The sequence below is a fragment of the Telopea speciosissima genome, chromosome 8, assembly GCF_018873765.1.
Source record: "Telopea speciosissima isolate NSW1024214 ecotype Mountain lineage chromosome 8, Tspe_v1, whole genome shotgun sequence".
In the NCBI taxonomy this organism is placed as follows: domain Eukaryota; kingdom Viridiplantae; phylum Streptophyta; class Magnoliopsida; order Proteales; family Proteaceae; genus Telopea; species Telopea speciosissima.
In genome coordinates this window covers 63,751,311-63,764,607 of record NC_057923.1, presented here as the reverse complement: position 1 = coordinate 63,764,607, position 13,297 = coordinate 63,751,311, and the positions used below count along the sequence as shown (strand labels likewise).

Below are 13,297 nucleotides of genomic sequence, written 5' to 3'. Positions count from 1 at the left end.
GGGACTGCTGGACTACCATGGTTGATAATCTGAGAAGAGAAACTTACATATGCTTGGGTAAGATTCATTTTGGGAAAATATAGCGAATTGAAGCACAGTTGGAAAGCAGAGTGTTTTGCCATGTAGGCAACAACCCATTTGTTCATTTTTTTCTTCTTCTTTGGTTTGATACTTATATGCTTATTCTGACCATTGGATAGATAGGGAATGACCTGGGTACTCCAGCCTACCTCAATTATATAGAGCTCATCAATATACTATAAAAATCACATTAACCCCCCCAAAAAAAAATGTAGCGCATCAAAAATTTCTTTTTCTCATCCATTTTTTTTTTCACTATGTACGAAGAAATATGGTTTACAACATTTACCTCCTTTGGAAGTTGAGTTTTTCAATACAAATTGCAAAAAGAGCTGCGAAAAGAAGAGGATATATGACATTGAGAATGCCTACAACATGCAAGAGGTTATGGTGATACCCAAAGTAATCTCTTGAGAAGGCCGCAATTGTTTCTGTTTTACCATACACCGTTATCTCACTCTGTATATCACCATACTGTGATGTAAAGAGACCATTCAGTGACCAAGATGTGGGGCAGATGTAATACAACCAAATCCACCATTTTGGAATTTGCTGCAAGAAGTGAAACACATCACAATCCATAATTCCAACTCTTTCGACAAATGCATCTCAAGGAATTTACACAGTTTTAAAATTGGATCAGATTGACCAGCAATTAAGCCAGAAAACCTGGACCTAGAGCTGGACCCCTTTCCAGTATAACGTCCAGTTCAGTTTTTGACGCTTAGAATTAAAAGTGTGGAAACATTAGATGGTTGGCTCACCTTTTTGGGCATAAAGAACCCAGCAAACAGATTCAGAATCGTGTAACAGGCAGATGCAAGAATGGCAGCAACATGAATGTTTGGTGTCAAAGCCACCAGAAGCATTCCAAGGTAATTGAAGTAGACCAACGCACAGAGCATTCCATAGTAAAACCAGAATACCTTATAAGCTGATGAATGGAACCCAATCATGGGATATGCGATGATCATATAAAGAAAAACTTGAGTGAACAGATAAGGAAGCTCAATCACCACCTGCAAAAATCAAGTTTCTTAATTCATCATGTTCATGTGAGTTGAAAAATAGGAAAGCTGGAGAAGTAATAAAACATTCCTTCATGCCCTTTTAATTAGCAGAAGTCCAGAAAACTTGACTGAACCTGTGCAAATGAATAGGCCCATGAAGAATACATTCCCGCGGCTCTTTCCCTGTACAAAATAGTGCGCTCTATTGCAACAAATGGTAAAACCATTGAGCAATTGTTGATGCCCAAGAGGAGCACTGAGGCATACATTGATCCAACTATATTGAACAACTCTCGTTGGGTATCTCTGCATTGAAAACAAAGAAAAATTATGTTGATAATCGGGAAATAATTGCCTAGCTATCACATTAATTCTACATGTTTAGGTACTTATTCTAAAAATGTTCAGAGCTGCAAATATTTTGTTTTGTGAAGATGCTCTTCCCATTAAAGAAATCCAGAAAATTATATCAAGTTATCAACTATAAGTATAGGTTTCTTCACTAGCTTATTTTAGTCCTTCAATTGAAGGAGTTGGAGGTGCATTTGTATACCTTGTAAACCCACCATAGTTTAAGAACTTCATATCAGTATATATATCATAGTTGTCATGGCGTCACCGCGATCCAAGTTGGTGGAGGGGTGTCACGTCGATATATCGACATGGCGAGCATGTCGACCATGTTTTATTTTTTATTTTCTCTATTTTTAATGTTTTAATAGATGTATACTCAAGCCATGTTTTATTTTTTCTCTATTGTTTCTCAAGTTTTAAGAAGAAAATTCAGAAATCGAAGAAGAAATCGAAGAGGGAAAGAAGACAGGAAGAAGAAATCGAAGAAGAAATCGAAGAAGAAATCGAAGAAGAAATCGAAAGAAATTGAAGAGGGAAAGAAGAAATCGAAGAGGGAAGAAGAAATCGAAGACAGAAGGAAGAAATCGAAGACAGAAAGAAGAAATCGAAGAGGGAAAGAGAGACAGGAAGAAGAAATCAAAGAGGGACGCCATGGCGTAGGTCGCCATGCAACCTTCTCCAGCGCCAGGACGCCATGGCGGCGCCATGACAACTATGATATATATGAACCAAGAAAAGGTATTTATCATTTTCTGGTACCAACCAAAGAGATCTTTCAAATCATATAAGATTGACCCAAGTCATCATTGAAAACCTATCCATAATCTTATAATGATATAGATTGGATATATATCTTTTGGGCTTCGAGGTCTCCTTGATGGGACCCATGAAGATGATAACCTCTGCCATCTGCAACTTGTGCCAAATCATGATTTTGTTATCTCTATGCTAAGTTGATGCCCTATATTAAATTGTACAGTATATACAATCACAATGGAGTTAATATGACTTACAACTTCTTCCCTTGTTTCCAGAACAGTATTCCGAACAGCACAGATGCTATAATTGTGATAATGAATCGCACAACATTGTAATCGGGACTTCTCCAATAGGACAAGTTTTGTTTCCATAAGCATGCTCTGAATTGTCCCCAGCAATTCCGTGAATAACGGGTAGAGAAGTGCAAATCCTTTGAACCAGTAGGTGGAGTGCTCAGTTGTTTGACACGCTCCTTGTTTTGCCTACAATCAGAAGAACAATCATACATCTACAATCTGGTATTATGAAACATATACCAAGAAATAAATACTATTGTATGGCTATTAGTTGGAATTATGACTTCTTTCCATTTAATTTATGAAGAAGAACATGAGGAAGTCCTAAATGACTTCATAACCACTTAGATATCAACCAGCAGGTAGATGTGCAAACGGCCTCAAATTATTGATCAATTGCAGACCTTGAGAACTGAGAATATTAATCACAAAAATAGTGGATGTTCATATATGAAATTTTATGTTGCTTTGGTGTTTGCATTAAATATTCAATAGAATGATTTCAGATGGTGGAGTCCTTTGGGAACCATTTTCATCTGAAATATGCTCTGCAAGAAAGTGGCTGATCAATTACAGGGCCAAAACAGGCAAGACATGTGTTCGGCCATTGGTGGGATGGATAGGAACCAGTAATGCATCTCACAGAAAGAGATAATAATATTCCATGGGAACTCATCCAAAACATATGAGATTCAATTGCAATACAAAATTACTTTTGGTGCATTATTGGCACTCAGATAGTGGCAGGGGAAAAGAAAATTTTGAGACAAAAGAATGATAGATCACAACATTAGTTCATTTGTTATACTAGTTGCTCCCCGTTGTCCATATAGCATATATGCATAACATTGGTTCCTCTGAATCACTAGGTTCAACTGAGTGCTATTCAAATTCTGAAAGTTAATTTGGATGACAGGATTGAATAAATTTTTTAACCAGTTCAATATAATAGATTTCTATAAGCATCCAAGTTGGCTGATATTTTATTAATTTCCTAGATAGGAAATTATCAATTGGAAGGTTAAATATTAATTATCAGAACCAGCCTTTGGTAGAGACTGTAGTACTAGACTTCTACTACCATACCATTGTCCATTCTTCCTCTCACGAACTTCATAGTCAACAGCCACTTAGAAGTTTATTATTATTATTTTTTTGCTGTCAAGTACAAAGAAGTTGCACTTACTGACAGAAAGTGGACTCCTTATAAATTTGGGCAAAATCTACACCAAGTTCTGCTTCTGCAGATATGGAAGAGACCTCTAGCATCCATGTTGCTGGATTGTAGTTGTACTTAATCTTCGGCACCCCAGGGATAGCCTATTACAATAAATCAAGGAAGTGAAATCAAAATTTACTAATCATTTACTTCTAAGATGAGGAATAGTATGTATCTAAGAAAAAAAGGGGCAAAATTACATGTTACAGCAATAAATGTTCAAAGAATAATAACATACCTCGAAATATTCAATTACTTTACATGAATTCTGACCCAGTGGTCCAGCATAGATTAATCTTCCTCCAGATTTCAGTAAAATCAACTGCAAGATGTGTAAAATGTGCATTGGATTGAGAAAATATACTTTAAATAACATTTGCAACATTGTATAAAGAGAACATTTCAAGACTATTTTTTCCAAAAGCTTATACCAAAATATTTGGTCAACTCAATATGACCTTGGCATGTTCAAAGCTAGAACTTGAAAGGTCCTGATATAAGTAGCTTGAAAGGAGGCAGAGTTGCAGTAAAGGGGCGGGTGGGGTTAAAGGAGCAAGAAGAAGAAGAATAGTTTTTAATTAAAAGGGTAAAAGGGTCATCTTACATGGACAAAAGGTTAGTTTGAGGATTAAAAAAATATTACTAAGCCACGTCACCACTTAACAAACGGATGCTAATGGCATGGGTGTAATAGCAATTTATTGTAAACTGTAGGGGATACGGGTGTAATTGGCGAAAGTCGAGGGGAAGAATGTGTAATTAGGGCAAAGTACAGGAGAGGGGGATGTAATTTTCCCTAAAATTAAACCTTAGCATGCTCACTACATTAGACATAGTATCAAAACCTCTGTAAATATAATACTACAACAAAAACAACAATCCCAACTAAATGGGGTCGGCTACCTCTGTAAATATAATGTATAACAAAAAGATTTTATGGGAATAGGCTCTCTGAGCCTAAGGCGTGCATTACGCCTTCTCACGTATATTATAATAATAATTTTTAAGGGTGAAAGAAATAACGATTAAAAAATAGATGTGATAGGGTGTAGAGCACCCTGCTTGCTCAGAGAACCCTCTCCCATATTTTATATATATTTGAAAATCTGATAGCTTTAAAGAGAAAAACAAATACTGCTCTTAACAAGCATTAAGCATGATAAAGGTGTTGCTCCCTACAACTCATACATACTATGTTATCCACCCTAGGAGTTTTTCCCCAATACCTCTAGGCTAGTTATGATGAACAAATAATATCATGGCACACTAAAGAAAACCAAAATATTTGAAATTGCAAATGATTCTCATTGATCCCATTCAACCATATGGTTTCTCAATTTTCAAATCTTGCCATTCAAAACTAAGTTCTGTATTCACACTTGACAATAAAAAATGGATGATTGGATATCATACCTCATCAAAAGCCTCAAATATGTCAATACTCGGCTGATGGATGGTGCAAACAACTGTCCGTCCTGTATTAACCACATTCTTCACTGTCCTCATCACAATTGCAGCTGCTCTTGCATCCAAACCTGATGTGGGTTCATCCACAAAAATAACAGATGGGTTGGCAACAAGCTCCACAGCTATTGTGAGACGCTTACGTTGCTCAGTTGATAGACCATTAACACCTGGCATGCCTACCAAAGAATCTTTAATTTCATCAAGCTCAATAGTCTCGAGGACTTCATTTACAAATTCCTGCCAAATAGCATGTACCAGTTCTAATATTAGGTTTTCTCAAAGAAGGGATAGAAAAAAAGTTCAAATTTACACTAAAGGATTCCATACAGCTCTTCTCTTAGAATCAATTTCTGGTGAGAGTCGCAACCAAGCAGAGAATATCACTGATTCTTTTACAGTGATTTGTGGAGAATGTATGTCAGCCTGCTCACAGTAACCAGATACCCTTGCAAACGTTGCTTGAACCTTTGGATACCCCCCAATCCTAATGTCTCCTTCAATAGTACCTGCAGTTTTTCTTCCAGCAAGAACATCCATGAGAGTTGTCTTTCCAGCTCCACTAACACCCATCAATGCTGTAAGAATACCAGGCCTGAATGAACCTGTAATGTCATGAAGAAGTTGCAGCTTTTTTTGCGTGATACCCCTATCTCTCATTGCCTAAGACCAAACGATGAACTAATTAATGTCATTTGATTACATTTACCTACAAAATTTTAATTCACTATAAAAGGAATGCAACAACATGATTACCTTTGGAGTGTCAATGTAGTATTGAAGATCTTGAAATGTTACTGCTAGGGGTTCGAAAGGTAATGCCATCTTTCCTGTGAAATAATAATGTAGGAGAAGTAGGGAATACAGCTCATCATTCAAATTAAAAGGAAATAAAGGAATTACATGGCCATTGTGCCTTTAATGCTTTAAACACCACACTATTTCTCACTCTTAACATAATAACTATAATTTTGGTGTTACCTTTTTGAGGCTGTGTGTTGTCTTTATGGTTGGCATTAGTGGCCTTATCCTCTGCATCATGATCACTGCAATCTTCCCCATCTTGTATTTTACGGAGCTTTTCATTTGAAATAATAGCACGAGATGATCCAACAGCTAAAAATAAGTTAAAGATTGGTCAATAATCACGAATGCATTTTCCTTCTCTTTTTTTCTTAGGTATGTAAAAATAAAAAATAAAGCTTAGTAAACAAAAGAAGCAGGACTTACGCTTTAAAAATGTCAAGGCTAGTGTAAATCCAACATTAAAAATTATTGTGAAGGCAAATAAAGCACCGAGACATATCCAATAAGCATACCCAGGGAAGTTCAGCCCATAAGTTTCAAGTGTTTGATAACCAATAGTCGTGTTTCCAGACATCTGTAACGGAAAATGAAGAGAAGATAATTATTGAGAAATGGATGATTAAATATTTTCCCTTTGCTAAAAATAAGGCTAATTATGAGAAAAATCATGGCATTTATGTTGAAAACCAGAAGGGAAATTTATTAATGAAACACTGGAATATGCACCAGAGAGATGCATGGGGACTAGGATATACATTGTTCACTCTGACACCAAATATATGTTTAAACAGAAATCTGAAGCTATTTTGATGATCCAAACTAACCAATCTACTGTGTGGTTATGAAGTCAATAAGGAAATATAATTAGATTTGATGGTTTTATACTGCATTACAACTATCCAGCAATACAAGTGGACTGCATGTGCAGAATGTGCATTGGTATGACAGTGTTATACTCTTTTAATTTCTTATGCAGTGTTATACTCTTTTAATTTTCTTATGCAGTTACCTTCTTTTACCCTTTTTTGAAACCTAAGCATCTACTTTAAATTTATGGAAAAGTAAAAAACAACAAATCAAGTAGTCTGAGATCACCTTTTGCCATCGAGGAGCATGAAATTCATTCAAAGTTATACCTATGTCCCCATATGACAGTGGAGAAACCCAGTAAACCCACTTCAACCAAGATGGCATATACTCTGCAACCAAAACACAAGTAAGCACTAGGAGCTCAAGTATTTAAGATAGAATTCAATCAAAAAAAGCCATCTAAATCCTTACTTTGTGGGACAACGAAGCCACTGAAGAGAAAGAGGAACAACACCACAAAACTACCAAATGTAATAGCAAGAACAATAGTTCGGGCGACTGAGGCAATTAGACGGAACATGGACATTGACATTGTATGCAAAGCGAAAAGTAGAATGAACTGGCGGAGGAACCTATAAAACACAGCAGACAAATAAAATTTATTTAGTAGCAAAAATTGAGAATGACAGTGCAGTCAAAATTACAACCCCTCCCCCCCCCCCCCCCCCAAAAAAAAAAAATCTATAAGTTTAGAAGATCTTTAGGATGGTCAAGTAGAAATATATCAATATCTCATGTACATGTGCAAGAGATGGTACCACTATTCCATGCACAATACTTGCAAGGTCCTACTAAATTCACCAAGGATAGATTATGCTAATCATCCAGTTCATAGATTTTTGTTTTTCTGCCATCTTCTATTTGGTTAGATGGTTTTACTCATCCAGTAGAGGACACCTTACCTATTAAACAATATTTATTAAATGAAGTATGCCATATCCATCCCCTTGCACTTTACTGTCACATTAGCAGAAAGAATAATCTACCCAAATTTTTTTTTTTTTAATGAAGTACACTTCCATGTGGCATGTGATATGTACCTTCCAAATTCAGGACTGTACCCAATGACATAATAAGTAAGAGCAGTCCAAACTAACGAATCCAAGAATGAAAGTGGAATCTTGAGAATAGCCGTTGGAATAGCATAAGCCCAAGCTGGGTAGAAGTAACTGTCTCTATGTCTGTAGAAAACAGCCAGTCTTGACACCGTCATAGACAACTCCGGGAATCCGTCAACAAGGATTATGAGAAGCCCATAAAATAAGGAACCCAAATAATTGATCGCATGGATCTCATCAACACCCAATTGAGTGCGTATATAAACAGTCATAGTAACAACAGCAATAATGAAAATCTGCAGAGAGGAAATATCCAAGAAGATATCAGATTTCATAGGGCTTTACACACCATGTGTTAGTATGGGAAAAGAATCTAAATTTTGCAGCAACTACCTGACTTGATCTGAATACATATACAAAAGAGTTCCGCCTCATAAGAAGGAATTCCCTTTTCATGCAAGCTTTAAAGAGCTCCAATTTACTTAAAGAGTATTGACTAAAGGATAAAGCATTTTCATGGCTCTGAGACTTGTTAAATGGCACTGAATGTTCCTCATCTAATTTTTGTCCAACATGGAATGCCTTGAATTTCTTATAGAATTGATCAACAGAAATATAACTGTATGGTTCTTCTTTACGATACCAATATTGTGCCTGATCCTTTTTCGATATAACCTGTAAAGGAAGTAACTTTACATGAGAGAGAGAGAGAAGAGACAGAGAGAGAGAGACTACAACACTTACCTCTTGGAGGAAGTCAGCAGCTCCTTTTCTTTCTGGGCACCTGAAGCCACAATCTTCAAAGAATTCAAGAATATTGCTGCGTGGACCATGGTACACAACTTTCCCTTCTGCAATCAGAATAATGTCATCAAAGAGGTCATATGTTTCTGGTGCTGGCTGAAGAAGTGATATCAGTGCTGTAGAATCTGTAAGATGTATCAAGTGTCGAACACAGGAAATGATTTGGAAGGTAGTTGAACTGTCTAGGCCAGTTGATATATCATCCATAAATAGAGCTTTGTTTGGACCGATGATCATTTCCCCTGCAAAAAAGGATTGGAAGGACAAAAAATTAAGGATTTAAATAGTAATATTGGATTTGATCCAGAAATTATAACTATATCCATCCTCGGATACATAAGTAATAAAAGTATAGCCATCCACTTCTTCAGTCACACTACCTGTAGTTACTCTCTTCTTTTGACCCCCTGAGACACCTCTTCTCATGGTATCTCCAACCAATGAATCAGCACAAATATCAAGTCCAAGAATCTGAATGAAATGATTATAGATGACACATCATCATTACAAAACAGTGGCACCCCAATTAGTTAGTAAATAACAACTACAATTTCTAATGTGTCAAGTGAATCACCTTTAAGAAGTAATCAGTTTGAATTCGTCTTCCCTATTAGAACATGTTGTAAATCATAGTTATCAACACAGGAATACACCAAATACGAACTCAAACTAGACTATTATTTATAAATCATAGTTGTACCTTCATGTAAATATCTAGATCTGTATCTGGGACAATTCCAGCCTCTTTCTCCCTTCTGGTAACCTCCATCATTGTCTCTTCAATATACAGGGAAAGGAAGATTATATCAAATTGTGAACTTTATGAGATAGGGTTACCTGCAGTATAATCACCATTTAAGCATAGGAACAATTACCTACTCGGCTTCCAAAACCTTGACAACATGCAGCGAAATCAAATGTTTCCCTCACAGTCATCTCACCAATGTGTATGTCATGTTGGCTTATATAAGCTGAGGTCTTTTGAGGGACAAATTCTTCGAGTTTGTAACCATTGTAAGAGATTTCACCGGTGACCTAAAATTGCATTAAAATAATCTTAAAGCTGTGAAGGATAAAAATGCATGCATGAGCAGCTACAAAGGAAATGTACAACATAATTGGATACTCACTTAAAATTTTTTACACATTTTAGTTAATTTGGTCTTGCCTGCAATAAACTTAAACACATTTTCATCTTATGGTTAATTCAACATAGAAGGCCTAAAAATGTAAACACCTTATCCCCTTGAATATGAGATTGGACTGATTTATTCTTAATGAATTAGATTTGTTTTGAGAAGCATTCTGGTTATATATCCATCAAAAGTATGAATTTATATGTTTTCTATTGGATCTTAATGAGGTTTTGATAAAAGGAGATTCTATATGAAAGAAAAAAAAAAACCTTGAGAGATGAATCTAATCTTCCTGAAAGAGCCAACAACAAGGTGGTTTTCCCAGAGCCTGGAGGACCAAGCAATAGAGTCATCCTGCAATGGAGCCATGGACAAGCTTATATGTCAATGAACCATTAATGTTTAATTATCACCCCAAAAAAATTCCTTCTTTTACTGTTCTGCTTTGAAGAATTTTGAAATACTGAATGATTTAAGTTAAGGAAACTGGAAATGCCAAAAATGGGTTTAGAGGAATATTAAAAACATTCAATTTCCTACCTTCGAGGTTTGATAATGCCACTAACATCTTTGAGGATGTTAAGCTTGATTTCTTCACTCTTTGGACTAAACAGCTTGATTAAGTCCTGCCCATTAGAAAATAACTAATTAGAAAGTGAGCTGCAGTAACCATTAATCACTTCTTTCAGAACAGTTACAAGACGATACTTACAGAAATTTTGCCTATGACAGAGTTCCACAAAGTAGGGAGAGGCTTGCCATAAACCACCCTACATGCTGCTTCCACACATAGATTCTGGTATCGTACCTCCACAGCGGGCAATAAAACCCCAACACTACCAAAAAAACAAAACCATATGAGCCACTTTCAAAAGCCCATGACCATGGTTTGAGGTATTGGATCGGATCAGCCGAGTTTGGGCTATCCCGATCCGTATCGGCCGATCTGATCTGATCCAACTGATATCGAGATCACGAACCATGCCCATGACAATACATGGATTTCTTATAAAAAAAAAAGACAATGCATGGATTTAATTCACGGTTCGGTTCTTATCGATCTTAAAACCAATATGTATCAATTGTAGCTTCAAAGTGAAAAGGTTCTTCAAAGCTTATAAGCCAGACTGACGAACACTACCCGACCGATGTGGAACTAAACTCCTAGGAATTCTGATAAACAAAATACCAATTTTTCATTTAAAAAATCAATTGATCGGTCAAGAACCCGTATCAATCACAGCATGAAAAAGAACACTACAAAAAATGTAACTTGAGCTGGGTACGCGGAAGGCCCGATTAGTCCGTCCCTGAAATCAGCCCAATCAACATGGGCCTGGGCCTGATCTAAATAATTTATGGGAAGAGTGCTCTAAGATTGACACCATGGGCCAAATTAGAAACTATGCATGAGTATTGATATGTTTACATAAATGCCCCTAGGTAGGTTTTTCAAGTGATTTGATCAAATCTAGTTAGTGCACCCATGGATGATTTGAAACCAGATCACCTACTTAAACATGATTACATGTACGTTTTACACGTATAATTAGGTGATGTGATGACATCTGTCCTATCTACTGCCATTAAAAGTGTATTATGGAATGTTGTCACCTGATTAAGAGCATATAGCTACAAATTTTTATCATCTGCGGTTCCCCAGCCCAGTACGGTTCCTTAGTGCCTCTAATAAAAGGGAGGTGGACCCCACCTCGGTAGTGTGTTCGATCAGGGGGTGGAATGGTCGTTTCAGCCTCCCTATGAGAGGAACCGCACAATCGTACCAGTCAGCGAACCTCAGGGGATAAAGGTTCGTATAGCTACGGGTAAGTAGTGATCCAAGCTCTGGGTGATGTAGTTATTGTTGTCTGCCCTTATGAGAATGGATCATCTGTATGTACATGCAGGTAAACATACATCTTAGAGGCAACCACATGTTCTTTTTGTTTCCACTCCTCCCCTTGTAAATGACAAAAATTAGACATGTGGTTGGTTCTCGCATGCTCACAACTTTTCTCAGACCAGCCTGAGATTCTGAGACTAAGCTTTTTTTATTTTTGGGGTGAAGTATAGTATTATAATCTCATTTGTAAAAAGAGGTGATCGAAAAACCCCTAATTCAAGAACAAAAGTAGAAACTGAAATTAAATTTCAAAATACATTATAGAACAAAAATAAAAACTGAAACTGCCATAAATAGAAGAAGAAGAGGAGGAAGGGGTGGCTTAAGCTTACTCGTCGATTCTTTTTCGAAGTTTCTTCAAGAGTTGGAGGTTATCGTGCTCAGTGTGCTTGATGAGCTTCTCAACGAAGATACGACGCTCTAAAGATCCAAGTTTGGTAACGTCAACCACTCGTTTGGCATTAGGATCATAATCAACACAACCAGGCATTTGGTTTTCATAATCATCGAAAAGTGAAATTCTCATACGTTCGTTGGTGGGTAATCTCTCGATTGCAGCCCACTGTAAGTTTAACTCTTCATCATCAAAATCATCGAGCCTGCCAAAGGAACTCATCCTCCTCTGTGATGATGGAGTAGTACTGCTCTCAAAACTATTAGAGCTCCGAATCCGTAACGCTGCGGCAAGCTCAAGTAGCTCCAGTCTCAGCGACTCTATTTCGTTATCCCCAGCAAGTTGAGCCATTATTATTATTCTGTATAAGTTAATTTCAGAGCCCCAAAACCAAAACAGAGAAAGAAGAAGCTAATAGCTCTGTAGAAGGAAGAAGGCGAAGGAGAGGTGTAAGTATTTATAGCCCCCATTAATTAATTCTATTTACTCTCTATTTCCAATTCTTCGACTTTTTTTAGTGTGACTCATTGTCTTGCATTTATTTTTTATTTGATTTGATTATTTTTTTTCTTCTCCTTTTATTTTGAAATTTGGGAGAAAACTTCGAAGAATTGTGAACATTTTTTTCACGATTCAAAGCTTACTCATTTATCCGTTTAAAATTTTCTACTTCCATAATAAATTTTTCTTCATAAAGCATGATCCATGAGGAATGCTTGAGTTGTTGATTGCTGCTTTCTTTTGACTCTTTTTTTTTTGTTTTTAATAATAACACTTTTTTTACGTTGGGAGTTATAGAATTATAGTCTCATATCATTTTATTCCTTTTATTTATATATTTATCTTTTTTTTTTGTGGGGGCAGGGGGGAGGAGGATCATTGTCAGGCTGCATGGTCCCTGCACTAAAGTAGGGGAGTCAAGAACTATTACGAGTGTGTGGGGAAATTCAACAAGGGTGGGATTTTTCATTTCTTGAGGAGCGGGGAGGTCATTTCACCCTCACGCAAACCTGCAACCTTCTTTTGTACTTTCTTTCTTTTTAAATGCAAATTTAACTTTATGGGAAGTAGTTTTCTGTCCAACTCCCATGTGTCTATCTCTCTCCTCCTTAAAATAAGGGGCAAAACTGCCTTTCATATGA

At 36.6% G+C, this 13,297-nt stretch overlaps 1 protein-coding gene across 1 annotated transcript; it reads right to left on the bottom strand.

The window, feature by feature from the left end:
• Positions 1–334: 334 nt before the first annotated feature.
• Positions 335–12,506, bottom strand: LOC122671355 (pleiotropic drug resistance protein 3-like). The gene is made up of 24 exons (XM_043868516.1): positions 12,094–12,506; positions 10,571–10,694; positions 10,399–10,484; positions 10,128–10,212; positions 9,598–9,757; positions 9,423–9,499; positions 9,297–9,329; positions 9,103–9,193; positions 8,663–8,964; positions 8,312–8,593; positions 7,901–8,214; positions 7,272–7,432; positions 7,086–7,189; positions 6,414–6,564; positions 6,165–6,299; positions 5,940–6,013; positions 5,514–5,846; positions 5,133–5,423; positions 3,958–4,041; positions 3,687–3,820; positions 2,459–2,686; positions 1,226–1,397; positions 846–1,100; positions 335–633 (listed from the first exon to the last, which is right to left on the bottom strand). The coding sequence occupies exons 1-24, from the start codon at positions 12,504–12,506 to the stop codon at positions 367–369; spliced, it is 4,356 nt and encodes a 1,451-aa protein (XP_043724451.1). The 3' UTR covers positions 335–366.
• Positions 12,507–13,297: the final 791 nt, after the last annotated feature.

Excerpts from the sequence above, each read along its gene's own strand:
- LOC122671355 (XM_043868516.1), bottom strand. The coding sequence starts at position 12,506 with ATGGCTCAACTTGCTGGGGATAACGAAATAGAGTCGCTGAGACTGGAG. Across the intron at positions 9,500-9,597 it reads AGGTTTTGGAAGCCGAGTAG|AGACAATGATGGAGGTTACC; the intron begins GTAATTGTTCCT and ends TGTATATTGAAG. Across the intron at positions 6,014-6,164 it reads CAACACACAGCCTCAAAAAG|GAAAGATGGCATTACCTTTC; the intron begins GTAACACCAAAA and ends ATTATTTCACAG.